This window comes from Lepisosteus oculatus, chromosome 4, assembly GCF_040954835.1.
Source record: "Lepisosteus oculatus isolate fLepOcu1 chromosome 4, fLepOcu1.hap2, whole genome shotgun sequence".
NCBI lineage: Eukaryota > Metazoa > Chordata > Actinopteri > Semionotiformes > Lepisosteidae > Lepisosteus > Lepisosteus oculatus.
In genome coordinates, this window is record NC_090699.1 from 15,772,398 (window position 1) to 15,799,662 (window position 27,265).

The 27,265-nt window shown below is 56.2% G+C and overlaps 2 protein-coding genes across 2 annotated transcripts in view; one reads left to right on the top strand and one right to left on the bottom strand.

Moving 5' to 3' along the window:
* Window positions 1-27,019, top strand: tbc1d10b (TBC1 domain family, member 10b). The gene is made up of 11 exons (XM_069188048.1): window positions 1-266; window positions 6,514-7,418; window positions 11,946-12,045; window positions 12,928-13,035; window positions 13,583-13,689; window positions 14,792-14,906; window positions 17,059-17,124; window positions 17,622-17,811; window positions 18,002-18,156; window positions 18,860-19,588; window positions 23,125-27,019. Exons 2-10 carry the CDS (start codon window positions 6,526-6,528, stop codon window positions 19,556-19,558), a joined length of 2,433 nt encoding a protein of 810 aa, XP_069044149.1. The 5' UTR covers window positions 1-266; window positions 6,514-6,525; the 3' UTR covers window positions 19,559-19,588; window positions 23,125-27,019.
* Window positions 1-27,265, bottom strand: part of LOC102689789 (butyrophilin subfamily 1 member A1-like) — a 402,034-nt gene that overhangs the window by 364,966 nt on the left and 9,803 nt on the right. The window lies entirely within an intron of this gene.

Genomic DNA, 27,265 nt, shown 5'->3' on the forward strand with positions numbered 1-27,265 from the left:
CGAACAAAAACGTCCTTTTCTCACGGGAAAGGGAGCGGCCCGGCTGAAAAGATGGAGGCGGGACGGGAGCTGGAGTTCCGCCAGGTCTGAGGACGAGGTAGCCGACGGCACGGTCTCCGCTTTCCGCAGTTCGTCCAGTCGCTCCCGACGGGAGGGGTCCGGTAACGGGCGCTGTGGTGGAGGCGGGAGGGGGCTGGCCGAGGTGACGGACCCCCCGGCCGGCGGCGGCGGCGGCGGACGCAACCTGCCGGCGATCCCGGCTGTGGGTGAGTGGCGGGGGCGAGCGCGGCTGGGCAAGGCCGGGGCTGAGGCCCGGGCCCAGCGGGGAGGGGGGCCGGAGGTGTAACTCTGCGGTGATGCTGCATGTTTTTGAATTGGGAAGTTGTGTCGACGAAGCTTGCGAGGCCAGGCGGGGGGACGGATCTGAAACCTCCGCCAGGGCGCCGTGCAGGAGTAGCTGAGCTTCGTCTCCGCCCCGAGCGGATAGCGGGGCCGGGTAGCGGAACGACGCGGGGAACTGCTGCACCGAGGCGGCGTTGCCGAGCTGTAGTTTATCGGGATGTGCAGTTCTCTCAGTTCTCTCTGCTGGGTTGTACAGCGGTGATGCGTATTTCTCTGTCATCACGGGCCAAGAGAGACCTCCAGGGCCGGCCAGTGTGTCCGCATCCGCGATATCCAGTCCTGGTCCTGGAGGAGTCAGTCAGTGTGTCTGCAGCAGGGCTGTCCAGTCCTGGTCCTGGAGGGGTCAGTCAGTTTGTCAGTAGGGCTGTCCAGTCCTGGTCCTGGAGGGGTCAGTGTGTCTGCAACAGGGCTGTCCAGTCCTTGTCCTTGAAGGTCAGTCAGTGTGTCTGAAGCAGGGCTGTCCAGTCCTGGTCCTGGAGGGGTCAGTGAGTGTTTCTGCAGCAGGGCTGTCCAGTCCTGGTCCTGGAGGGGTCAGTCAGTGTGTCTGCAGCAGGGCTGTCCAGTCCTGGTCCTGGAGGGGTCAGTGAGTGTTTCTGCAGCAGGGCTGTCCAGTCCTGGTCCTGGAGGGGTCAGTCAGTGTGTCTGCAGCAGGGCTGTCCAGTCCTGTCCTGGAGGGGTTGCTCAGTCTGAACCAAGAGCACCTGTAGTGAATCTGACCTCCACAGTCCCACTGTAGCCCAGGACAGCAGCTCAGCACACTGGACTGTCAAGGTGTGGCCTGACCATGTGGCTCTGTGTTGGCCTGCAGTCATCGCTGGTGAGACTGAGTCGCTAAGATTACAACCTGTCGAGTTCCTTCTGCTGGAGCCTGGAGCCTGGAGCCCGGAGCGAATCGCCAGGCTTTCCTGTGCAGAGGTGCTGCATGGTGAAGCCCTGATCTCTAGCTGGGCAGAGATGAGTGTACATACTTGGAGAAACTGGGGACAAGAGGAAGAGAGGGAGACTGTCTTTATTATAACCAAGGGGCAGTTTGTTTTACATCAGGACTGTGTCCTGGACTGTAGTGTGGGGTCTCATCCTGTGTCCAGGACTGTAGTGTGGGGTCTCAGTCCTGTGTCCAGGGCTGTAGTGTGGAGTCTCGGTCCTGTGTCCAGGGCTGTAGTGTGGAGTCTCGGTCCTGTGTCCAGGGCTGTAGTGTGGGGTCTCATCCTGTGTCCAGGGCTGTAGTGTGGGGTCTCATCCTGTGTCCAGGGCTGTAGTGTGGGGTCTCATCCTGTGTCCAGGACTGTAGTGTGGGGTCTCATCCTGTGTCCAGGGCTGTACTGTGGGGTCTCGGTCCTGTGTCCAGGACTGTAGTGTGGGGTCTCATCCTGCGTCCAGGGCTGTAGTGTGGGGTCTCATCCTGCGTCCAGGGCTGTAGTGTGGGGTCTCGGTCCTGTGTCCAGGGCTGTACTGTGGGGTCTCGGTCCTGTGTCCAGGGCTGTAGTGTGGGGTCTCATCCTGTGTCCAGGGCTGTAGTGTGGGGTCTCATCCTGCGTCCAGGGCTGTAGTGTGGGGTCTCGGTCCTGTGTCCAGGGCTGTAGTGTGGGGTCTTATCCTGCGTCCAGGGCTGTAGTGTGGGGTCTCGGTCCTGTGTCCAGGGCTGTAGTGTGGGGTCTCATCCTGTGTCCAGGGCTGTAGTGTGGGGTCTCATCCTGTGTCCAGGGCTGTACTGTGGGGTCTCGGTCCTGTCTCCAGGGCTGTAGTGTGGGGTCTCATCCTGTGTCCAGGGCTGTAGTGTGGGGTCTCATCCTGTGTCCAGGGCTGTAGTGTGGGGTCTCATCCTGTGTCCAGGGCTGTACTGTGGGGTCTCGGTCCTGTGTCCAGGACTGTAGTGTGGGGTCTCATCCTGTGTCCTGGACTGTACTGTGGGGTCTCGGTCCTGTGTCCAGGGCTGTAGTGTGGGGTCTCATCCTGCGTCCAGGGCTGTAGTGTGGGGTCTCATCCTGCGTCCTGGACTGTAGTGTGGGGTCTCATCCTGTGTCCAGGGCTGTACTGTGGGGTCTCATCCTGTGTCCAGGGCTGTACTGTGGGGTCTCGGTCCTGTGTCCAGGACTGTAGTGTGGGGTCTCGGTCCTGCGTCCTGGACTGTAGTGTGGGGTCTCGGTCCTGTGTCCAGGGCTGTAGTGTGGGGTCTCATCCTGTGTCCAGGGCTGTAGTGTGGGGTCTCGGTCCTGTGTCCAGGGCTGTAGTGTGGGGTCTCGGTCCTGTGTCCAGGGCTGTAGTGTGGGGTCTCGGTCCTGTGTCCAGGGCTGTAGTGTGGGGTCTCGGTCCTGTGTCCAGGGCTGTAGTGTGGGGTCTCATCCTGCGTCCTGGACTGTAGTGTGGGGTCTCATCCTGTGTCCAGGGCTGTACTGTGGGGTCTCGGTCCTGTGTCCAGGGCTGTACTGTGGGGTCTCGGTCCTGTGTCTAGGGCTGTACTGTGGGGTCTCGGTCCTGTGTCCAGGGCTGTAGTGTGGGGTCTCATCCTGTGTCCAGGGCTGTAGTGTGGGGTCTCGGTCCTGTGTCCAGGGCTGTAGTGTGGGGTCTCATCCTGTGTCCAGGGCTGTAGTGTGGGGTCTCATCCTGTGTCCTGGACTGTAGTGTGGGGTCTCGGTCCCGTGTCCAGGGCTGTAGTGTGGGGTCTCATCCTGTGTCCAGGGCTGTAGTGTGGGGTCTCATCCTGTGTCCAGGGCTGTAGTGTGGGGTCTCATCCTGTGTCCAGGACTGTAGTGTGGGGTCTCATCCTGTGTCCAGGGCTGTACTGTGGGGTCTCATCCTGCGTCCAGGGCTGTAGTGTGGGGTCTCATCCTGCGTCCAGGGCTGTAGTGTGGGGTCTCATCCTGCGTCCAGGGCTGTAGTGTGGGGTCTCGGTCCTGTGTCCAGGGCTGTACTGTGGGGTCTCGGTCCTGTGTCCAGGGCTGTAGTGTGGGGTCTCATCCTGTGTCCAGGGCTGTAGTGTGGGGTCTCATCCTGCGTCCAGGGCTGTAGTGTGGGGTCTCGGTCCTGTGTCCAGGGCTGTAGTGTGGGGTCTTATCCTGCGTCCAGGGCTGTAGTGTGGGGTCTCGGTCCTGTGTCCAGGGCTGTAGTGTGGGGTCTCATCCTGTGTCCAGGGCTGTAGTGTGGGGTCTCATCCTGTGTCCAGGGCTGTACTGTGGGGTCTCGGTCCTGTCTCCAGGGCTGTAGTGTGGGGTCTCATCCTGTGTCCAGGGCTGTAGTGTGGGGTCTCATCCTGTGTCCAGGGCTGTAGTGTGGGGTCTCATCCTGTGTCCAGGGCTGTACTGTGGGGTCTCGGTCCTGTGTCCAGGACTGTAGTGTGGGGTCTCATCCTGTGTCCTGGACTGTACTGTGGGGTCTCGGTCCTGTGTCCAGGGCTGTAGTGTGGGGTCTCATCCTGCGTCCAGGGCTGTAGTGTGGGGTCTCATCCTGCGTCCTGGACTGTAGTGTGGGGTCTCATCCTGTGTCCAGGGCTGTACTGTGGGGTCTCATCCTGTGTCCAGGGCTGTACTGTGGGGTCTCGGTCCTGTGTCCAGGACTGTAGTGTGGGGTCTCGGTCCTGCGTCCTGGACTGTAGTGTGGGGTCTCGGTCCTGTGTCCAGGGCTGTAGTGTGGGGTCTCATCCTGTGTCCAGGGCTGTAGTGTGGGGTCTCGGTCCTGTGTCCAGGGCTGTAGTGTGGGGTCTCGGTCCTGTGTCCAGGGCTGTAGTGTGGGGTCTCGGTCCTGTGTCCAGGGCTGTAGTGTGGGGTCTCGGTCCTGTGTCCAGGGCTGTAGTGTGGGGTCTCATCCTGCGTCCTGGGCTGTACTGTGGGGTCTCGGTCCTGTGTCCAGGGCTGTACTGTGGGGTCTCGGTCCTGTGTCCAGGGCTGTACTGTGGGGTCTCGGTCCTGTGTCTAGGGCTGTACTGTGGGGTCTCGGTCCTGTGTCCAGGGCTGTAGTGTGGGGTCTCATCCTGTGTCCAGGGCTGTAGTGTGGGGTCTCGGTCCTGTGTCCAGGGCTGTAGTGTGGGGTCTCGGTCCTGTGTCCAGGGCTGTAGTGTGGGGTCTCATCCTGTGTCCAGGGCTGTAGTGTGGGGTCTCATCCTGTGTCCTGGACTGTAGTGTGGGGTCTCGGTCCCGTGTCCAGGGCTGTAGTGTGGGGTCTCGGTCCTGTAAGGACTGCTCACAAGCTGTGAGTGCTACTCTGACTCACTCCCAGACAGGAAGTCTTCTCCTCAGCAGGGCTATATTTATAACCTAGAGAAGTGCTTAGAGCCGCTGCAGCACGGCTGAGACCGTCCACGCCAGTCGTGGGACCTGTCCTCTGTCCACCCATCACGTTCTGAGGTCTATTTCTGTTTACGCTGGGCCATAATTAGCAGCAGCAGGTCATTGTGCAGGTTAGTGCGCAATAAAGAGAGCACACTGTGCTGTATCTCTTTCCTGCACTGCAAGGGTTTCCCAGCTCGTACATACTCTGCATGCTGAGAGAGACGTTCGGTTAACGTTTAAAGTGGTTGTCGTCTTCTCTGAAATGTGATTACTTCTGTTCTTGACACCTACCTTCTATTCAGCCCTATTCTAACCCCTTTATCTGGTAAAGGACCTGGCCAACAACGGGCACAAGGCAGGATGCAACCTGGATGGGTCTAGTCCATCACTGGGCACAGGCATGAACACTGAATCAAAGACTCAGACTGAGACCCGCCCCCTGAGCTCATGCCCCGCCCGCCCACGGCTGGCTGGTGTTAATGAGATCAGAGCAGGGGCTGCTGGTCCACAGTGTCCCAGTGTTCCCGGGAACTGGTCACCTGTCACTGGCTGCTGCATTTTCTCTGTGCATTCGCCATTGCAGATGCTAATGAAGGCTGATGTTGTTAATTCTGCGTTCTGGCTACGATCAAGGTGCTTGTGCTGTTAAGGGGATGACTTCCGATGCCATGTCTTTTCTAGGCAATGGTCAGTTGGTCAAGGACAGATCTCCCCTGATTGTGGGGGGTCAGTCAAGGACAGATCTCCCCTGATTGTGGGGGATCGGTCAAGGACAGATCTCCCCTGATTGTGGGGTCGGTCAAGGACAGATCTCCCCTGATTGTGGGGTCGGTCAAGGACAGATCTCCCCCGATTGTGGGGTCGGTCAAGGACAGATCTCCCCTGATTGTGGGGTCGGTCAAGGACAGATCTCCCCCGATTGTGGGGGGTCGGTCAAGTACAGATCTCCCCTGATTGTGGGGGGTCGGTCAAGTACAGATCTCCCCTGATTGTGGGGGGTCGGTCAAGTACAGATCTCCCCTGATTGTGGGGGGGTCAGTCAAGGACAGATCTCCCCTGATTGTGGGGGTCAGTCAAGGACAGATCTCCCCTGATTGTGGGGGGTCAGTCGAGGACAGATCTCCACTGATTGTGGGGTCGGTCAAGGACAGATCTCCCCTGATTGTGGGGGTCAGTCAAGGACAGATCTCCCCTGATTGTGGGGGTCAGTCAAGGACAGATCTCCCCTGATTGTGGGGGTCAGTCAAGGACGGATCTCCCCTGATTGTGGGGGGGTCAGTCAAGGACAGATCTCCCCTGATTGTGGGGGGGTCAGTCAAGGACAGATCTCCCCTGATTGTGGGGGGTCAGTCAAGGACGGATCTCCCCTGATTGTGGGGGGGTCAGTCAAGGACAGATCTCCCCTGATTGTGGGGGGTCAGTCAAGTACAGATCTCCCCTGATTGTGGGGGGGTCAGTCAAGGACAGATCTCCCCTGATTGTGGGGGGTCGGTCAAGGACAGATCTCCCCTGATTGTGGGGGGTCAGTCAAGTACAGATCTCCCCTGATTGTGGGGGGGTCAGTCAAGGACAGATCTCCCCTGATTGTGGGGGTCAGTCAAGGACAGATCTCCCCTGATTGTGGGGTCAGTCAAGGACAGATCTCCCCTGATTGTGGGGGGTCAGTCAAGGACAGATCTCCCCTGATTGTGGGGGGTCAGTCAAGTACAGATCTCCCCTGATTGTGGGGGTCAGTCGAGGACAGATCTCCCCTGATTGTGGGGTCAGTGAGTCAGTCAAAGGCAGATTAAAGCGGACAGATTTTGCTCAGTTTTCACTCTTGTCTTTTCGTTTGTTTCTCTCTCAGGATTCTGCGGATATGGCCGAAATTTCAGCACTCACGCATTCACCCCAGGGCCTAGGGGACCCCCGCAACACCCCAGCGCAGACCCCCCCTGACCCACAGCACCGACCAGGGGTCCCCAATGACGCCAGCAAATCCCCCGTACCCAAATCGGCCCTGTACACCGACCCCGCTGTGATGGGCCCAGGCAGCAGGCCGGGGGGCTTGGTCAGGGTTGTATCGCCAGCCAGGGCAAAGCCGGCCGTCCCCTTGCCCCCCGCGAAGCCCGGAGCGGGGTCCCCAACAGGGCACGGCCTGAGGGACCAGGTGGGGTACGCCGATGGAAGTTCGGGACCAGACAGGGGGGCAGCCAACCTCGGGTCCAGACCTGCCGACCCGCCAGTAAGCCCGTCCCCCCACGGCGTGGGAGCTGAGCCTCGTCCGCACGGCGGGCGGGACGAGGGGGCGGACAGAAGCCGCCTCCATGCACCGGGGGTGGACCCCCAAACCCCAGTGGAACCACACACTTCCCCTTCCCCGCAGCCTTGGCAGAACTCGGACGGGGGTACGGGGGCACCTCCCCCCCCGGGGCAGGGCCAGACGGACCTCGAGAAAAGTGCACAAACACCCCAGCAGGAAGGTGCGGAGCCCCCTCCGGGACCGCAGTCCCCAGCGATCCCCCTGGTCCAGGAGCCGCCCCAGCTGTCGGGCTCGGTCTCGCTGCTCCCCGGGGTGCGCCGCGGGCCCCCCGCCCCCGACACGCTCAGCTACCTGGAGTCGGCCAGCCTGATGTCCGGCACGCTGGAGTCCCTGGCCGGCCTGGGCGACGACGCCAGCTCGCTTGGCTCCGACTCGGAGATCAACGGCATGACCTTCCGCCGCACGGACAAGTACGGGTTCCTGGGGGGATCGCAGTATAGCGAGAACAGGTGAGTCCCCGACACTGGGGTCACTGCACCCTGACACTGGGGTCACTACTGTACAGAGTAAGAGTCTAGAGCCCCGTGACTGGGCTGTGTCAGTGGACAGTAAGAGTCCAGAGCTCTGTGACTGGGCTGTGTCAGTGGACTGGAGGAGTCTAGAGCTCTGTGACTGGGCTGTGTCAGTGGACTGGGGGAGTCTAGAGCCCCGTGACTGGGCTGTGTCAGCGGACAGGAGGAGTCTAGAGCTCTGTGACTGGGCTGTGTCAGCGGACAGGAGGAGTCTAGAGCTCTGTGACTGGGCTGTGTCAGTGGACTGGAGGAGTCTAGAGCTCTGTGACTGGGCTGTGTCAGTGGACTGGAGGAGTCTAGAGCTCTGTGACTGGGCTGTGTCAGTGGACTGGAGGAGTCTAGAGCTCTGTGACTGGGCTGTGTCAGTGGACTGGAGGAGTCTAGAGCCCCGTGACTGGGCTGTGTCAGTGGACTGGAGGAGTCTAGAGCTCTGTGACTGGGCTGTGTCAGTGGACTGGAGGAGTCTAGAGCTCTGTGACTGGGCTTGTCAGTGGACTGGAGGAGTCTAGAGCTCTGTGACTGGGCTGTGTCAGTGGACTGGAGGAGTCTAGAGCTCTGTGACTGGGCTGTGTCAGTGGACTGGGGGAGTCTAGAGCCCCGTGACTGGGCTGTCAGTGGACTGGAGGAGTCTAGAGCTCTGTGACTGGGCTGTGTCAGTAGACTGGAGGAGTCTAGAGCTCTGTGACTGGGCTGTGTCAGTGGACTGGAGGAGTCTAGAGCTCTGTGACTGGGCTGTGTCAGTGGACTGGAGGAGTCTAGAGCTCTGTGACTGGGCTGTGTCAGTAGACTGGAGGAGTCTAGAGCTCTGTGACTGGGCTGTGTCAGTGGACTGGAGGAGTCTAGAGCTCTGTGACCAGGCTGTGTCAGTAGACTGGAGGAGTCTAGAGCTCTGTGACTGGGCTGTGTCAGTGGACTGGAGGAGTCTAGAGCCCCGTGACTGGGCTGTGTCAGTGGACTGGAGGAGTCTAGAGCTCTGTGACTGGGCTGTGTCAGTGGACAGTAAGAGTCTAGAGCTCTGTGACTGGGCTGTGTCAGCGGACTGGAGGAGTCTAGAGCCCCGTGACTGGGCTGTGTCAGTAGACTGGAGGAGTCTAGAGCTCTGTGACTGGGCTGTGTCAGTGGACTAGAGGAGTCTAGAGCTCTGTGACTGGGCTGTGTCAGTGGACTAGAGGAGTCTAGAGCTCTGTGACTGGGCTGTGTCAGTGGACTGGAGGAGTCTAGAGCTCTGTGACTGGGCTGTGTCAGTGGACTGGAGGAGTCTAGAGCTCTGTGACTGGGCTGTGTCAGTGGACTGGAGGAGTCTAGAGCTCTGTGACTGGGCTGTGTCAGTGGACAGTAAGAGTCTAGAGCTCTGTGACTGGGCTGTGTCAGTGGACTGGAGGAGTCTAGAGCTCTGTGACTAGGCTGTGTCAGTGGACTGGAGGAGTCTAGAGCTCTGTGACTGGGCTGTGTCAGTGGACTGGAGGAGTCTAGAGCTCTGTGACTGGGCTGTGTCAGTGGACAGTAAGAGTCTAGAGCCCCGTGACTGGGCTGTGTCAGTGGACTGGAGGAGTCTAGAGCTCTGTGACTGGGCTGTGTCAGTGGACTAGAGGAGTCTAGAGCTCCGTGACTGGGCTGTGTCAGTGGACTGGAGGAGTCTAGAGTCCCTGTGATTGGGCTGTATCAGTGGACAGTAAGAGTCTAGAGCCCCGTGACTGGGCTGTGTCAGTGGACAGTAAGAGTCTAGAGCTCTGTGACTGGGCTGTGTCAGTGGACAGTAAGAGTCTAGACCCCCGTGACTGGGCTGTGTAAGTGGACAGGAGGAGTCCAGAGCTCTGTGACTGGGCTGTGTCAGTGGACTGGAGGAGTCCAGAGCTCTGTGGCTGGGCTGTGTCAGTGGACTGGAGGAGTCTAGAGCTCTGTGACTGGGCTGTGTCAGTGGACTGGAGGAGTCTAGAGCTCTGTGACTGGGCTATGTCAGTGGACTGGAGGAGTCTAGAGCTCTGTGACTGGGCTGTGTCAGTGGAGAGTAAGAGTCTAGAGCCCCGTGACTGGGCTGTGTCAGTGGACTGGAGGAGTCTAGAGCTCTGTGACTGGGCTGTGTCAGTGGACAGTAAGAGTCTAGAGCTCTGTGACTGGGCTGTGTCACTGGACAGGAGGAGTCTAGAGCTCTGTGACTGGGCTGTGTCACTGGACAGGAGGAGTCTAGAGCTCTGTGACTGGGCTGTGTCAGTGGACTGGAGGAGTCTAGAGCTCTGTGACTGGGCTGTGTCAGTGGACTGGAGGACTCCAGAGCTCTGTGACTGGGCTGTGTCAGTGGACAGTAAGAGTCCACTGGCTGTGTCAGTGTTTAAGGACTTCCTGTACCTGTATGCATAAAGATTACATACCTCCTTTCCTCCCAGTTGTGATTCAATGTGTGCTTCCGAAAATGCATCTTACTCACAATGATCGCTATCACTCCCTTTTTCTAAATTAGGATCAGAGGTCTCTGATTTCACACAGTATTGCAGTTGATGAGGACTGCTGTGGTTTTAATTGCAGCTGTAATTTATGATCTTATCTTACTGACTGGAAACTACCATCATTGTAGTTGAAAGAATACCTAAATGCAGTACAGTGTTATGCTACACCAAAGGGTGACTAAATTAAATGTCTCCCTCATTGCAGTATTAATGTACTGTAGTGTCCAGTCAGTGTGTCTGTATTAACCCCTCTCTCTCAGTGCAGTGTTAATGTACTGGAGTGTCCAGTCAGTCAGTGTGTCTGTATGAACCCCTCTCTCTCAGTGCAGTGTTAATGTACTGGAGTGTCCAGTCAGTGTGTCTGTATGAACCCCTCTCTCTCAGTGCAGTGCTAATGTACTGGAGTGTCCAGTCAGTGTGTCTGTATGATCCCCTCTCTCTCAGTGCAGTGTTAATGTACTGGGGTGTCCAGTCAGTCAGTGTGTCTGTATGAACCCCTCTCTCTCAGTGCAGTGTTAATGTACTGGAGTGTCCAGTCAGTCAGTGTGTCTGTATTAACCCCTCTCTCTCAGTGCAGTGTTAATGTACTGGAGTGTCCAGTCAGTCAGTGTGTCTGTATGAACCCCTCTCTCTCAGTGCAGTGTTAATGTACTGGAGTGTCCAGTCAGTCAGTGTGTCTGTATGAACCCCTCTCCCTCAGTGCAGTGTTACTGTACTGGAGTGTCCAGTCAGTCAGTGTGTCTGTATGAACCCCTCTCTCTCAGTGCAGTGTTAATGTACTGGAGTGTCCAGTCAGTCAGTGTGTCTGTATGAACCCCTCTCTCTCAGTGCAGTGTTAATGTACTGGAGTGTCCAGTCAGTGTGTCTGTATGAACCCCTCTCTCTCAGTGCAGTGTTAATGTACTGGAGTGTCCAGTCAGTCAGTGTGTCTGTATGAACCCCTCTCTCTCAGTGCAGTGTTAATGTACTGGAGTGTCCAGTCAGTCAGTGTGTCTGTATGAACCCCTCTCTCTCAGTGCAGTGTTAATGTACTGGAGTGTCCAGTCAGTGTGTCTGTATGAACCCCTCTCTCTCAGTGCAGTGTTAATGTACTGGAGTGTCCAGTCAGTGTGTCTGTATGAACCCCTCTCTCTCAGTGCAGTGTTAATGTACTGGGGTGTCCAGTCAGTCAGTGTGTCTGTATGAACCCCTCTCTCTCAGTGCAGTGTTAATGTACTGGAGTGTCCAGTCAGTCAGTGTGTCTGTATGAACCCCTCTCTCTCAGTGCAGTGTTAATGTACTGGAGTAGCCAGTCAGTGTGTCTGTATGAACCCCTCTCTCTCAGTGCAGTGCTAATGTACTGGAGTGTCCAGTCAGTGTGTCTGTATGAACCCCTCTCTCTCAGTGCAGTGCTAATGTACTGGAGTGTCCAGTCAGTGTGTCTGTATGAACCCCTCTCTCTCAGTGCAGTGTTAATGTACTGGGGTGTCCAGTCAGTCAGTGTGTCTGTATTAACCCCTCTCTCTCAGTGCAGTGTTAATGTACTGGAGTGTCCAGTCAGTCAGTGTGTCTGTATGAACCCCTCTCTCTCAGTGCAGTGTTAATGTACTGGAGTGTCCAGTCAGTCAGTGTGTCTGTATGAACCCCTCTCCCTCAGTGCAGTGTTACTGTACTGGAGTGTCCAGTCAGTCAGTGTGTCTGTATGAACCCCTCTCTCTCAGTGCAGTGTTAATGTACTGGAGTGTCCAGTCAGTCAGTGTGTCTGTATGAACCCCTCTCTCTCAGTGCAGTGTTAATGTACTGGAGTGTCCAGTCAGTCAGTGTGTCTGTATGAACCCCTCTCTCTCAGTGCAGTGTTAATGTACTGGAGTGTCCAGTCAGTCAGTGTGTCTGTATGAACCCCTCTCTCTCAGTGCAGTGTTAATGTACTGGAGTGTCCAGTCAGTGTGTCTGTATGAACCCCTCTCTCTCAGTGCAGTGTTAATGTACTGGAGTGTCCAGTCAGTGTGTCTGTATTAACCCCTCTCTCTGTGTGTCCCAGTGAGCGGGAGATGAGAGTGGAGGTGGCTCGGCAGAGGGAGATGAAGTGGTTGGACATGTTCAATAACTGGGACAAGTGGGTCTCCCGGCGCTTCCAGAAGGTACAGGTGTCATTCTGTGAATCTGTTTCTGTGTGTCTGTGTGATTGTTGTTAGTTTGGATTTGACCAAAGTTTTTCTACCAGGACTATTTTTAATCCTACAGCCCTATTTTCAGCGTGACTATTCCAGCTGATTTCCTGCAGCACTATTCTCAACGTGACTATTCCACCTGATTTCCTACAGGACTATTCTCAACATGACTATTCCACCTGATTTCCTACAGGACTATTCTCAGCGTGACTATTCCAGCTGGGATCCTACAGCCCTATTCTCAACGTGACTATTCCAGCTGTGTCTTTGTTCCTTCACCACTGTTCTCAGTGTGGCTATTCCAGCTGGGATCCTACAGCCCTATTCTCAGTGTGGCTATTCCAGCCTTGATCCTACAGCCCTATTCTCAGCGTGACTATTCCAGCTGGAATCCTACAGCCCTATTCTCAGCGTGACTATTCCAGCTGGTTTCCTGCAGCACTATTCTCAACGTGACTATTCCAGCTGGGATCCTACAGCCCTATTCTCAGTGTGACCATTCCAGCTGTGTCTTTGTTCCTTCACCACTGTTCTCACTGTGACTATTCTGGCTGGGTTCCTACAGCCCTATTCTCAGCGTGACTGTTCCAGCTGGTTTCCTGCAGCCGTATTCTCAACGTGACTATTCCTGCTGGGATCCTACAGCCCTATTTTCAGCGTGACTATTCCAGCTGTGTCTGCTTTGGGGTTTAATTGTGAGTGTTTCAGGGCTGCTCTTTAGGACTGTGTGTGCTAGGCATCATCTCTCTTTCACTGATGATGAGTTGTCCCAGTGAGTATGTTTCCAGACTTGTGCGTCTTGCTCTGTGAACGTGTTCTGGGGCGTCTCACCATGTTTTTTTTTGGGCGCAGGTGAAGCTACGCTGCAGGAAGGGGATCCCCTCCTCTCTGCGGGCAAAGGCTTGGCAGTTCCTGTCCAACAGCAAAGAAGTGATGGACCAGAACCCCGGGAAGTTTGAGGTGAGAGCCGGGCGGACTGGCTAGTAGACAGGAGAAGTCTGGACAGGCTGAGAGAAGACGGTTACTCTACCAGAATCAGCAGAAGCCTGAGGCGACGGGCAGAAAGGGAAACCGCACAGACGAGACAGATTATAGACAGATGAGGAGACCACGACGGGCAGGCAAGGGGTGGTGTGTCCTCCTCTCGCCTCTCCCCTGGGGTTCCCAGCCCTAATCCCCCTCCCTCATCTGCTCTTCCAGACTGAGCCCCCGCTCTGAGGGTTAATCCCATAATCCTCTCTGCCTCCCGTGATCCCTGCCCGTCGGAGTGCGCTCTGGCCGGGGCGGCGCGGAGGGTGCAGGCCTGAGCCCAGTGCGTGTGTCACACTGGGGGTGGGTGGGGGGTACAAGGGGGTTGGGATCCAGGCACTGTGGGATTGGAGGCGGTGTGAGGGACAGGCCCAGGGGGAGGGGATCAAGCTGTCAAGATTTCCCCCGTCTCGTGATTGGCCCGGGCAGGGCAAAGCTGACTGACACGCGGCGGCCTGTGTCCCTCTGTCTGCCCCAGGCCCTGGAGAGGGAGCCCGGGGACCCGAAGTGGCTGGACATCATAGAGAAGGACCTGCACCGCCAGTTCCCCTTCCACGAGATGTTCGCCGCACGGGGTGGACACGGGTGAGAGACTGTCCCCCGCACACACACTGAGACACTGTCCCTGCGCTCGCAGACACACACACACACACTGAGACACTGCGAGACATTGTCCCCGCGCACACACACACACACTGAGACACTGCGAGACATTGTCCCCGCGCACACACACACACACTGAGACACTGCGAGACATTGTCCCCGCGCACACCCACACACTGAGACACTGCGAGACATTGTCCCCGCGCACACACACACACTGAGATGCTGTGAGACATTGTCCCCGCGCACACACACACACACTGAGACACTGCGAGACATTGTCCCCGCGCACACACACACACACACTGAGACACTGCGAGACATTGTCCCCGCGCACACACACACACTGAGATGCTGTGAGACATTGTCCCCGCGCACACACACACACACTGAGACACTGCGAGACATTATCCCCACGCACACCCACACACTGAGACACTGCGAGACATTGTCCCCGCGCACACCCACACACTGAGACACTGCGAGACATTGTCCCCGCGCACACACACACACTGAGACACTGCGAGACATTGTCACCACACACACACACTGAAACACTGCGAGACATTGTCCCCGCGCACACATACACTGAAACACTGCGAGACATTGTCCCCGCGCACACCCACACACCGAGACACTGCGAGACATTGTCCCCACGCACACACACACACACACTGAGACACTGCGAGACATTGTCCCCGCGCACACACATACACACTGAGACACTGCGAGACATTGTCCCCGCGCACACACATACACACTGAGACACTGCGAGACATTGTCCCCGCGCACACACATACACACTGAGACACTGCGAGACATTGTCCCCGCGCACACACATACACACTGAGACACTGCGAGACATTGTCCCCTCGCACACACACACACACTGAGACACTGCGAGACATTGTCCCCGCGCATACACACTGAGACACTGTGAGACACTGTCCCCGCACGCACGCACACACATTGAGACACTGTCCCCACACGCACACATACACTGAGACCTTGTGACACACTGCCCCACTGTCCCCGCGCACACACAGCAGTGTCCAGTGTACTAACCCGTCTCTCTGCGTCTCAGGCAGCAGGACCTGTATCGTATCCTGAAGGCCTACACGGTGTACCGGCCCGAGGAGGGCTACTGCCAGGCACAGGCCCCTGTGGCCGCAGTGCTGCTCATGCACATGCCAGCCGAGGTGAGAGGGCCTGAGAGCTGGGGGGCACAAGCGAGGCACGCAGTGTGGCTTTCTCTAGTACTGCAGACCCTGACGAGGAGCTGTGTGTGTGGAGTGTAGTACTCTAGACCCTGACGAGGAGCTGTGTGTGTGTGGAGTGTAGTACTGCAGATCCTCATGAGGAGCTGTGTGTGTGTGTGGGGAGTGTAGTACTGCAGACCCTCACGAAGAGCTGTGTGTGTGGAGTGTAGTACTCTAGACCCTCACGAGGAGCTGTGTGTGTGGAGTGTAGTACTCTAGACCCTCACGAGGAGCTGTGCGTGTGTGTGTGTGGAGTGTAGTACTCTAGACCCTCACTAGGAGCTGTGTGTGTGGAGTGTAGTACTCTAGACCCTCACGAGGAGCTGTGTGTGTGGAGTGTAGTACTCTAGACCCTCACGAGGAGCTGTGTGTGTGGAGTGTAGTACTCTAGAACCTCACGAGGAGCTGTGTGTGTGGAGTGTAGTACTGCAGACCCTCACGAGGAGCTGTGTGTGTGTGGAGTGTAGTACTCTAGACCCTCACGAGGAGCTGTGTGTGTGGAGTGTAGTACTGCAGACCCTCACGAGGAGCTGTGTGTGTGGAGTGTAGTACTCTAGACCCTGATGAGGAGCTGTGTGTGTGGAGTGTAGTACTCTAGACCCTGACGAGGAGCTGTGTGTGTGGAGTGTAGTACTCTAGACCCTGACGAGGAGCTGTGTGTGTGGAGTGTAGTACTCTAGACCCTCACTAGGAGCTGTGTGTGTGGAGTGTAGTACTCTAGACCCTCACGAGGAGCTGTGTGTGTGGAGTGTAGTACTCTAGACCCTCACGAGGAGCTGTGTGTGTGGAGTGTAGTACTGCAGACCCTCACGAGGAGCTGTGTGTGTGGAGTGTAGTACTCTAGACCCTCACGAGGAGCTGTGTGTGTTGAGTGTAGTACTCTAGACCCTCACGAGGAGCTGTGTGTGTGGAGTGTAGTACTCTAGACCCTGACGAGGAGCTGTGTGTGTGGAGTGTAGTACTCTAGACCCTCACGAAGAGCTGTGTGTGTGGAGTGTAGTACTCTAGACCCTCACTAGGAGCTGTGTGTGTGGAGTGTAGTACTCTAGACCCTCACGAGGAGCTGTGTGTGTGGAGTGTAGTACTGCAGACCCTCACGAGGAGCTGTGTGTGTGGAGTGTAGTACTGCAGACCCTCACGAGGAGGTGTGTGTGTGGAGTGTAGTACTCTAGACCCTGATGAGGAGCTGTGTGTGTGGAGTGTAGTACTCTAGACCCTGACGAGGAGCTGTGTGTGTGGAGTGTAGTACTCTAGACCCTCACGAGGAGCTGTGTGTGTGGAGTGTAGTACTCTAGACCCTCACGAGGAGCTGTGTGTGTGGAGTGTAGTACTGCAGACCCTCACGAGGAGCTGTGTGTGTGGAGTGTAGTACTGCAGACCCTCACGAGGAGCTGTGTGTGTGGAGTGTAGTACTCTAGACCCTGATGAGGAGCTGTGTGTGTGGAGTGTAGTACTCTAGACCCTAACGAGGAGCTGTGTGTGTGGAGTGTAGTACTCTAGACCCTGACGAGGAGCTGTGTGTGTGGAGTGTAGTACTGCAGACCCTCACGAGGAGCTGTGTGTGTGGAGTGTAGTACTCTAGACCCTCACGAGGAGCTGTGTGTGTTGAGTGTAGTACTCTAGACCCTCACGAGGAGCTGTGTGTGTGGAGTGTAGTACTCTAGACCCTGACGAGGAGCTGTGTGTGTGGAGTGTAGTACTCTAGACCCTCACGAAGAGCTGTGTGTGTGGAGTGTAGTACTCTAGACCCTCACGAGGAGCTGTGTGTGTGGAGTGTATTACTCTAGACCCTCACGAGGAGCTGTGTGTGTGGAGTGTAGTACTCTAGACCCTCACGAGGAGCTGTGTGTGTGGAGTGTAGTACTCTAGACCCTCACGAGGAGCTGTGTGTGTGGAGTGTAGTACTCTAGACCCTGACGAGGAGCTGTGTGTGTGGAGTGTAGTACTCTAGACCCTCACGAGGAGCTGTGTGTGTGGAGTGTAGTACTGCAGACCCTAACGACGAGCTGTGTGTGTGGAGTGTAGTACTGCAGACCCTAACGAGGAACTGTGTGTGCAGTACCTAACGAGGTGCTTGTCTCCTTTCTCTCAGCAAGCTTTCTGGTGCCTGGTTCAGATTTGTGAGAAGTACCTACCTGGCTACTACAGTGCAGGCCTGGTGAGTCCCTGCTCCACCTGCTGGTCGATGAGGGGATGTGACACAAGCTCCCACTGTAGACAGACAAACTCAGAAAATGAACAATAAACCAATATTGTTTAGGTCAGGCAGAAATCTTAACAGAATCTCTTTGGATCCTCAGTTTTTCCTGTTGAAATTCTTTAGTTTTTTTTTAGTTTTTCAAGTGACAGTTCCTCCTCCTCTCTGCCTGTTTGTGTCTGTATGAACCCCTCTCTCTCAGTGCAGTGTTAATGTACTGGAGTGTCCAGTCAGTGTGTCTGTATGAGCCCCTCTCTCTCAGTGCAGTGTTAATGTACTGGAGTGTCCAGTCAGTCAGTGTGTCTGTATGAACCCCTCTCTCTCAGTGCAGTGTTAATGTACTGGAGTGTCCAGTCAGTCAGTGTGCCTGTATGAACCCCTCTCTCACAGTGCAGTGTTAATGTACTGGAGTGTCCAGTCAGTCAGTGTGTCTGTATGAACCCCTCCCTCTTGTGCAGGAGGCGATTCAGCTGGATGGAGAGATCTTCTTCTCTCTTCTGCGGAGGGTTTGCCCCATGGCCTACAGACACCTGAAGAAGTTCAAGATCGACCCCATCCTGTACATGACAGAGTGGTTCATGTGTGTGTACTCCCGCACCCTGCCCTGGGCCTGCGTTCTCCGGGTCTGGGACATGTTCTTCTGCGAAGGTAGGGACACAGGAATGTGCAAGAGAAGGGGAGTGTGTCTGGAGAGTAGACTCTGACAGAATGGAATTAGAGGGTGAGGAGAACATGAGGATGATCTTATCCCTGTATTCTGTAGGAGTCAATATCAACCCCTCTGTTTTTCTCTCCTTATGTCTGTATTAACTCCCTTTCTGTCTCTCTCTCCCTGTAGGAGTAAAGATTATATTTCGTGTGGGGCTGGTGCTCCTGCGCCAGATGTTGGGCTCTGTGCAGCAGCTGCGCGAGTGTCAGGGGATGTATGAGACCATGGAGCGGCTAAGGAACATCCCCCCGGACAACGTGAAGGAGGAAGCACTAGTGCACGAGGTCTGTACATCCTGTATTGTATTATATGGCAACTGCAGTGCCTCTTGCACTCTGTGATCTGTTGATTAGGCATGTCTTTTGGTGCCTTGCTCTGTACTCTGTTGATTAGGCCTGTCTTGCTGGGTGTGCACTCTGTGCTTTTTTGATTAGACTCCCCTTTCATTGCATGCGCTCTGTACTCTGTTGATTGGGCCTGTCATTCGGTGCATGCGCTCTGTGCTCTGTTGATTTGGCCCGTCTTGCTGGGTGTGCACTCTGTGCTATGTTGAATCGGCCTATTGTTCGGTGTGTGGGCTCTGTGCTCTGTTGATTAGGCATGTTTTTTGGTGCGTGCGCCCTGTACTCTGTTGATTGGGCCTGTCTTGTTGGATGTACACTCTATGCTCCGTTGATTGGGCCTGTCGTTCAGTGTGTGCGCTCTGTGCTCTGTTGATTGGGCCTGTCTTGCTGAATGTACACTCTATGCTCTGTTGATTCGACCTGTCATTCAGTGCATGCACTCTTTACTCTGTTGATTGGGTCTGTCTTGCTGGATGTACACTCTATGCTCTGTTGATTTGGCCTGTCTTTCAGTGTGTGTGCTCTGTGCTCTGTTGATTAGGCCTGTCTTGCTCACTGAGCTCTGTGCTCAGTGTCCAGTGCTGCGACTCCTCTCTACCTCGGGGTCAGTCTGGCCACACTAACCCCCGTCCCTGCTCCCCAGGTGATCTCCCTCCCAGTGACGGAGGCCCTAATCGAGCGCGAGAGCAAGGTGCAGGTGAAGCGCTGGCGGGAGACGCGAGGGGAGCTGCAGCACCAGCCCTGCCGCCGGCTCCACGGCACGCGCGCCATCCAGGAGCAGCGCCTGCGGAGCTCCCACGCCTCCCTGCCCCCGCCCGCGGGGCCGCTGCGCTCCTCCGCCAGCCTCCTCAGCCTGCCCACCTTCCGGCGCACTCGGGGCGACGCGTCCTCGCTCTCGCAGCTGCCCCCTGCTGCCCTCAGGCTCGCCCACAACCCGCCCCCCAGCCCCAAAGTCGTCTCGGAGGCTGTGGTGCCCACCTTGCCTTCCCCCACAGCCAACAACACCCCCCTCCCAGTCACAGGGGCCCTGGGCGAGGCCCCGGGAGGAGGAGGAGGGGCCGAGGAGGGCAAGAAGAAGAAGAAGAGCAGGGAGGACAAGAAGCGGGAGAAAGAGGAGGAGAAGCAGCGCGCCAAGGAGCGGAAGGAGCGGGAGAAGGTGGAGAAGGCGGAGCGGGAGAGGCAGAAGAAGGAGAAGGAGAAGGCGGAGAAGGAGAGGAAGAAGAGCGGAGGTGGAAAGAAGAAGGAGAACGGGGGGGCAGCGGCCGCCACCGCTGGGGAGACGGGGGCAGACGGGCAGGCGGAGGAGAACGGGGCAGCCGAACCCAAGGACACCTATTTCTGAAGAGAGAGAGACACTGTAACAGAGAGAGAGGTGAGACGCACACTGTCACAGAGAGAGAGGTGTGAGACGCACACTGTCACAGAGAGAGAGGTGAGACGCACACTGTCACAGAGAGAGAGGCGAGACGCACACTGTCACAGAGAGAGAGGCGAGACGCACACTGTCACAGAGAGAGAGGCGAGACGCACACTGTCACAGAGAGAGAGGCGAGACGCACACTGTCACAGAGAGAGAGGCGAGACGCACACTGTCATAGAGAGAGAGGTGTGAGACGCACACTGTCACGGAGAGAGAGAGGCGAGACGCACACTGTCTCGGAGAGAGAGAGGCGAGACGCACACTGTCTCGGAGAGAGAGAGGCGAGACGCACACTGTCACAGAGAGAGAGGCGAGACGCACACTGTCACAGAGAGAGAGGTGTGAGACGCACACTGTCACAGAGAGAGAGGCGAGACGCACGCTGTCACAGAGAGAGAGGCGAGACGCACGCTGTCACAGAGAGAGAGGCGAGACGCACGCTGTCACAGAGAGAGAGGCGAGACGCACGCTGTCACAGAGAGAGAGGCGAGACGCACGCTGTCACAGAGAGAGAGGTGTGAGACGCACTCTGTCACAGAGAGAGAAGTGTGAGACGCACGCTGTCACAGAGAGAGAGGTGAGAGACGCACGCTGTCACAGAGAGCGAGGTGTGAGACGCACGCTGTCACAGAGAGCGAGGTGTGAGACGCACGCTGTCACAGAGAGAGGTGTGAGACGCACGCTGTCACAGAGAGAGGTGTGAGACGCACACTGTCACAGAGAGAGGTGTGAGACGCACACTGTCACAGAGAGAGGTGTGAGACGCACACTGTCACAGAGAGAGGTGTGAGACGCACACTGTCACAGAGAGAGGTGTGAGACGCACGCTGTCACAAAGAGAGAGGTGTGAGACGCACGCTGTCACAGAGAGAGGTGTGAGACGCACGCTGTCACAGAGAGAGAGGCGAGACGCACACTGTCACAGAGAGAAAGAGGTGAGAGACGCACGCTGTCACAGAGAGCGAGGTGTGAGACGCACGCTGTCACAGAGAGAGGTGTGAGACGCACGCTGTCACAGAGAGAGGTGTGAGACGCACACTGTCACAGAGAGAGGTGTGAGACGCACACTGTCACAGAGAGAGGTGTGAGACGCACGCTGTCACAAAGAGAGAGGTGTGAGACGCACGCTGTCACAGAGAGAGGTGTGAGACGCACGCTGTCACAGAGAGAGAGAGGCGAGACGCACGCTGTCACAGAGAGGTGTGAGACGCACACTGTCACAGAGAGAGGTGTGAGACGCACACTGTCACAGAGAGTGAGGTGAGACGCACACTGTCACAGAGAGAGGTGTGAGATGCACACTGTCACAGAGAGAGAGGTGAGACGCACACTGTCACAGAGAGAGAGGTGAGACGCACACTGTCACAGAGAGAGAGGTGTGAGACGCACACTGTCACAGAGAGAGAGGTGAGACGCACACTGTCACGGAGAGAGAGGCGAGACGCACACTGTCACGGAGAGAGAGGTGTGAGACGCACACTGTCACAGAGAGAGAGGCGAGACGCACACTGTCACAGAAAGAGAGAGGCGAGACGCACACTGTCACAGAGAGAGAGAGGCGAGACGCACACTGTCACAGAGAGAGAGAGGCGAGACGCACACTGTCACAGAGAGAGAGGCGAGACGCACACTGTCACAGAGAGAGAGGCGAGACGCACACTGTCACAGAGAGAGAGGCGAGACGCACACTGTCACAGAGAGAGGTGCGAGACGCACACTGTCACAGAGAGAGAGGTGTGAGACGCACACTGTCACAGAGAGAGGCGAGACGCACACTGTCACAGAGAGAGGTGAGACGCACACTGTCACAGAGAGAGAGAGGCGAGACGCACACTGTCACAGAGAGAGAGGTGTGAGACGCACACTGTCACAGAGAGAGAGGTGAGACGCACACTGTTACAGAGAGAGAGGCGAGACGCACACTGTCACAGAGAGAGAGGTGTGAGACGCACACTGTCACAGAGAGAGAGGTGAGACGCACACTGTCACAGAGAGAGAGAGGCGAGACGCACACTGTCACAGAGAGAGAGGCGAGACGCACACTGTCACAGAGAGAGAGGCGAGACGCACACTGTCACAGAGAGAGAGGTGCGAGACGCACACTGTCACAGAGAGAGAGGTGCGAGACGCACACTGTCACAGAGAGAGAGGTGCGAGACGCACACTGTCACAGAGAGAGGTGCGAGACGCACACTGTCACAGAGAGAGAGGTGCGAGACGCACACTGTCACAGAGAGAGAGGTGCGAGACGCACACTGTCACAGAGAGAGAGAGGTGCGAGACGCACGCTGTCACAGAGAGAGAGAGGTGCGAGACGCACGCTGTCACACAGAGAGAGGTGCGAGACGCACGCTGTCACAGAGAGAGAGGTGCGAGACGCACGCTGTCACAGAGAGAGAGAGGCGAGACGCACGCTGTCACAGAGAGAGAGAGGCGAGACGCACGCTGTCACAGAGAGAGGCGAGACGCACGCTGTCACAGAGAGAGAGAGGCGAGACGCACGCTGTCACAGAGAGAGAGAGGCGAGACGCACGCTGTCACAGAGAGAGAGGTGTGAGACGCACGCTGTCACAGAGAGAGAGGTGTGAGACGCACGCTGTCACAGAGAGAGAGGCGAGACGCACGCTGTCACAGAGAGAGGCGGGACGCACGCTGTCACAGAGAGAGAGGCGAGACGCACACTGTCACAGAGAGAGGTGTGAGACGCACACTCACAGAGAGAGAGGTGAGACGCACACTGTCACAGAGAGAGAGAGGCGAGACGCACACTGTCACAGAGAGAGAGGTGTGAGACGCACACTGTCACAGAGAGAGAGGTGAGACGCACACTGTCACAGAGAGAGAGAGGCGAGACGCACACTGTCACAGAGAGAGAGGCGAGACGCACACTGTCACAGAGAGAGAGGCGAGACGCACACTGTCACAGAGAGAGAGGCGAGACGCACACTGTCACAGAGAGAGAGGCGAGACGCACACTGTCACAGAGAGAGGTGTGAGACGCACACTGTCACAGAGAGAGGTGTGAGACGCACACTTGTCACAGAGAGAGGTGTGAGACGCACACTTGTCACAGAGAGAGGTGTGAGACGCACACTGTCACAGAGAGAGGTGTGAGACGCACACTGTCACAGAGAGAGGTGTGAGACGCACACTGTCACAGAGAGAGGTGTGAGACGCACACTGTCACAGAGAGAGGTGTGAGACGCACACTGTCACAGAGAGAGGTGTGAGACGCACACTGTCCCACAGATGCAGTACTGTCTCCCCTGGTGTCTGTGCTGTTTTTCTTTTCTCTCAAAATAAACTTTATTTCCAAAACAGCATTTCACAATAGAAAACATTCTCACAATTAGTAAACACTCGTAACAAATGTTCACTATTATTGCGATAAGAAGACATTCCGAAAGAGGTGATTGTCCATTTTCAGTCAGTGCACGTGGGCAAGTGCTGTTGTACAGGACAGCTGAGCTGTCTCTCTCTCACGACAGGAGGACTCCCAGGACGGCCGTCTCTCTCTGCCACAGTATTCCAGTCTCGGAAACCGGGAGCAGGTGGAAGGTGGGGACAGATGGGGCGGCGGGACCTAATGGCCTGGAAGCCGGAGCAGCCGCGGGCGGAGACGGAGGGGCCGCGATCCCGCTCCCGCGCGTTTCCCTTCCCGCCGGGGCCTGGGCGAGCACACGGCTTCCCACAAACCACCTGGGGGGCGGCGGGCGCGCACATCTGGCGGAGCCCAGCGGGGGGGTTTCACGTTTCCCGCTCTTCTTCCGGCCGCGGGGCGCGCGCGGAGCCGACGGATCGGCGCCCGCGCTTATAAATAGCCAACCCGTTGCTGGACCCCTCCCCGCCCCGCCCTGCATTAACACCGAAGACGGGCGGCTCTTCCTGCTCGGCAGGCTGTCCGAGCCCAACACCCGCAAGCAAACTTTAATAATAATGCAGTGCAGCACATGAGAATATATTTATAATAGAAATAGTGTATGTGGTTTAGTAGTTTAGTGTTCTGTAATTCTGCCCCCCCCCCAAGAACCCATTACCTTCTCTCACTGGGCCTCCCATCCTGTATATAATAGCAAGTGCATCAGTCGCTGCAGGAAAGGAGGTACAGTTAGAGACAGAGGAGGTAACGCCGTGTATCAGTGATAAACACATGGGACAGGAGACGCTCAGAGAGAGGGGAGCACAGAGAGTATCTCAGTAATAAGCACACAACAGGACAGGAGACAATGAAAGAGGAGAACACAGAGCCTCTTGGTGATAAGCACATTCAACAGGACAGGAGACACAGAGAGGAGATCACAGAGAATCCCTCAGTAATAAACACACACAACTGGGCGGGAGACGCAGTGAGAGAGGAGATCACAGAGAATCCCTCGGTAATAAACACACACAACAGGACAGGAGACACAGTGAGAGAGATGATCACAGAGAATCCCTCGGTAATAAACACACACAACAGGACAGGAGACACAGTGAGAGAGGAGATCACAGAGAATCCCTCAGTAATAAACACACACAACAGGACAGGAGACACAGTGAGAGAGGAGATCACAGAGAATCCCTCAGTAATAAACACACACAACAGGACAGGAGACACAGTGAGAGAGGAGATCACAGAGAATCCCTCAGTAATAAACACACACAACAGGGCAGGAGACACAGTGAGAGAGAGGAGATCACAGAGAATCCCTCGGTAATAAACACACACAACAGGACAGGAGACACAGTGAGAGAGGAGATCACAGAGAATCCCTCATTAATAAACACAACAGGACAGGAGACACAGTGAGAGGAGATCACAGAGAATCCCTCAGTAATAAACACACACAACAGGGCAGGAGACACAGTGAGAGAGAGGAGATCACAGAGAATCCCTCGGTAATAAACACACACAACAGGACAGGAGACACAGAGAGAGGAGATCACAGAGAATCCCTCATTAATAAACACAACAGGACAGGAGACACAGTGAGAGGAGATCACAGAGACTCCCTCGGTAATAAACACACACAACAGGAAAGGAGACACAGTGAGAGATGGGAAGTACAGCAGAATGACACTGATCCTTTACAAACGAGGTGTCTTTAGCTGTGTGATGTGTAGAATCGTCAGTCCTGTCGTACTGAAAGTGAAGAAATCTCTCGTTTTCTTGTTTTTTTTTTTAAACTCTTTTTAAGTTAATTTTTATTCAAATGGAGAACGGATGTTCTCCGCACTCCGCCTATGTTTACAGCTGATTAAAGTGGCAGTTTGCACTGTTCTGCGCTGGCCAGCCACGTCTCCGGGCCCCATGATCACGCAGGTCTCCGACGGACACAGGAGACCAAACTTCCTGACTTGAGGACTGGTCTGGCCCGGTCTCGGCCTGCTGGAGCTGCTGGTTACCTGCTCTGAAAGAGACCTGCGCGCTCGGGGATGTGGGACTGCAGTCGCTGTCCTGGCCACGCGCGTCCCGGAGACGGGCCGCGGGGGCCCGGAAGGTCACAGGCCGAGCGGGGGGGCAGGGGTCAGAGGTCAGAGAGCAGAGAGCAGAGGTGCACTGGCCACTTGGGCCCCCCCCCCCCCCCCCATCTGGCCGCCCCGGGCTATCGGTCAGCATCTGTCCTGCCCGGAGGACCTGCGGCCAGTCTGCTCCCGAACTGGGAAATAACTGGAATAGCGGGTGAGGGTCCCGCAGCACAGCAGCCTGATCTGCCTACGTCTCAGTTTCCTTGTTTGCTCGTCTGCCGCAGAGTTAAAATCTGACTACAAACGTGTGAGGCCACCAACAGGAGGAGGGCACGGGTTTGCTTTGCTGGTCTGTTGGCGTCTCGCATCTCATCCGGCTGTCCCTCCGGAGAATCCCAGGGTATTGGCTTCAGTGACGTGGCTGGGAATCTTGCTCCACACTCCTGCCATCCATTGTGTAAAGTAGTGCCGAACGGGGGTTGGCGAGAAAGAGCTGCGCAGATGAAAGGAAACTGAAACACCCCCCCCCCCCGCGGAAGCTGGGGCAGCAGGAGGGTGCCGGCGGCCGGGGAAGTGGTGTGGCTGATGAGGGTGTGTTCTGCTCTGGCCCAGTACTCCCTCCGCTCGGAGCGCACCCGGACAGAGGCGCCCTCCCCTCCCCTTTCCTGCTGTCTTCCCTCCTAGTATCCGGGGACAGAAAGGGAAACACCATCCCCAGCAGGATCCTATCCCCAGCGCGATTACCTTAACGATGCTCTAAATGGGCCGAGTTTGACCCTGGAACTGGTGATGGAATTTGACCCCAGAAGTGTTTACAGAAAAAAACTGGTCCGCCTTTCTTAAAAACACACAACTCTGGACAGTGTTCAAAGGTATTGTCAGCCTGGACTCCCCTGGAAGAGCTTGTCTGTCGTACTGTATGTCCACATGCATTTCTGAACGCGAGGAGGGCCTGGATTTGAGCCCTAGAGCGGTATTTCAGGAGTGCCCTTGGAGAAGAGGTGGCACAGTGTTGCAAGCAGAGTCTGACAAGCTCGCTGCCTGCAGGGCCTGACATCTTCTGAAATTCACCCCAGCCCAGCTTAATGACTTAACTGAGGCCTTAATTGAACTAACGAGTTGCTAGATTGGAATATGTGCATGCTATTTGTTCTACTCGAAAGATTGTATTTGTGACGTGCTACAGTTTGAGGACAGTATTCAAGGTTTAAGAGCTGAGACCAGCTGCATAGTTCCAATTAATCCCGTTATCGAGTCACTGCAGGGCTGGAACGAAAACCAAGAACTCCTGATGTAGCACTGGGGGTCTCGGACTCAGATCGTGGGGTGCCTGGTGTCTTCTGATCTTTGTTCCCCTGTTCTCAAATACGTAGTTGGTCTAATTAATTCCTTAATTAGCTGTGTGACTATAACACTTCTCACCGGGCACTGAGGTCGCTTGCTGGCAACTGTACCTGTATTGAAATGTCTTGTGTGATCGACTGTAAAACAGCTTCATTAAGAAAAATCTCATTAAGAAAACAATCGGGTTAACGGAGTACTCTAGGAGCAGAGCTGGTGACCCCTGGATGGGATCACAGAGGTCAACCCCCTTCACGCTGAGCCACTAGGGGGCACTGCCGGTCTCGTTCATGAATTAATCCCATGAGCCTGGGACACCCCAGTCCGAGTTTGACGCACCTGATTTAAAGGCGGATGGCCTCGACGAAAGACAGATTTCTCAACAAGGAGCTCGTGCAGGGTTAGCAGCCCGGGACTGGCCTTTAAGAAGGGTCCTTAGCCCATTTCAAAGAAACTCTGCTCCATCATGTTGTTTCCAGCCTACGTGCTGATATGCACACTTCACTGAAACAATCTGCACGCTGCTGGGAGAGCGAGGGGGCGGGGACAGGGGTGAGTCGGGGTTCCGGGCCTGTGCGATGGATTCGGAGGGATCCCAGAGGCGGCGGGGAGGAGGCCGGAGAGCTCAGTCGCTCTGGAATGGCGAAGCAGCTCAGATCCTTTACTGTAGCAGGCTGAAGTGCCGCCGCCGGTGCTGAGCCAGTGGAGGGAGGGATCTCGTCACCACGCAGATCTGGATCACCGTTCTAGGTGTGCGTGCGTGTGCGTCGTTTTTTTTTTATTTTTTTTTATGGCTTTGTTTTCTAACCTGTTGTTGTCCTGTGTGCGTGTGTGTGTGTT

Coding starts and splice junctions, on each gene's coding strand:
- tbc1d10b (XM_069188048.1), top strand. CDS start 6,526: ATGGCCGAAATTTCAGCACTCACGCATTCACCCCAGGGCCTAGGGGAC. Junction 12,046..12,927: donor TCTCCCGGCGCTTCCAGAAG/GTACAGGTGTCA, acceptor TTTTGGGCGCAG/GTGAAGCTACGCTGCAGGAA. Junction 18,157..18,859: donor AGGAAGCACTAGTGCACGAG/GTCTGTACATCC, acceptor CCTGCTCCCCAG/GTGATCTCCCTCCCAGTGAC.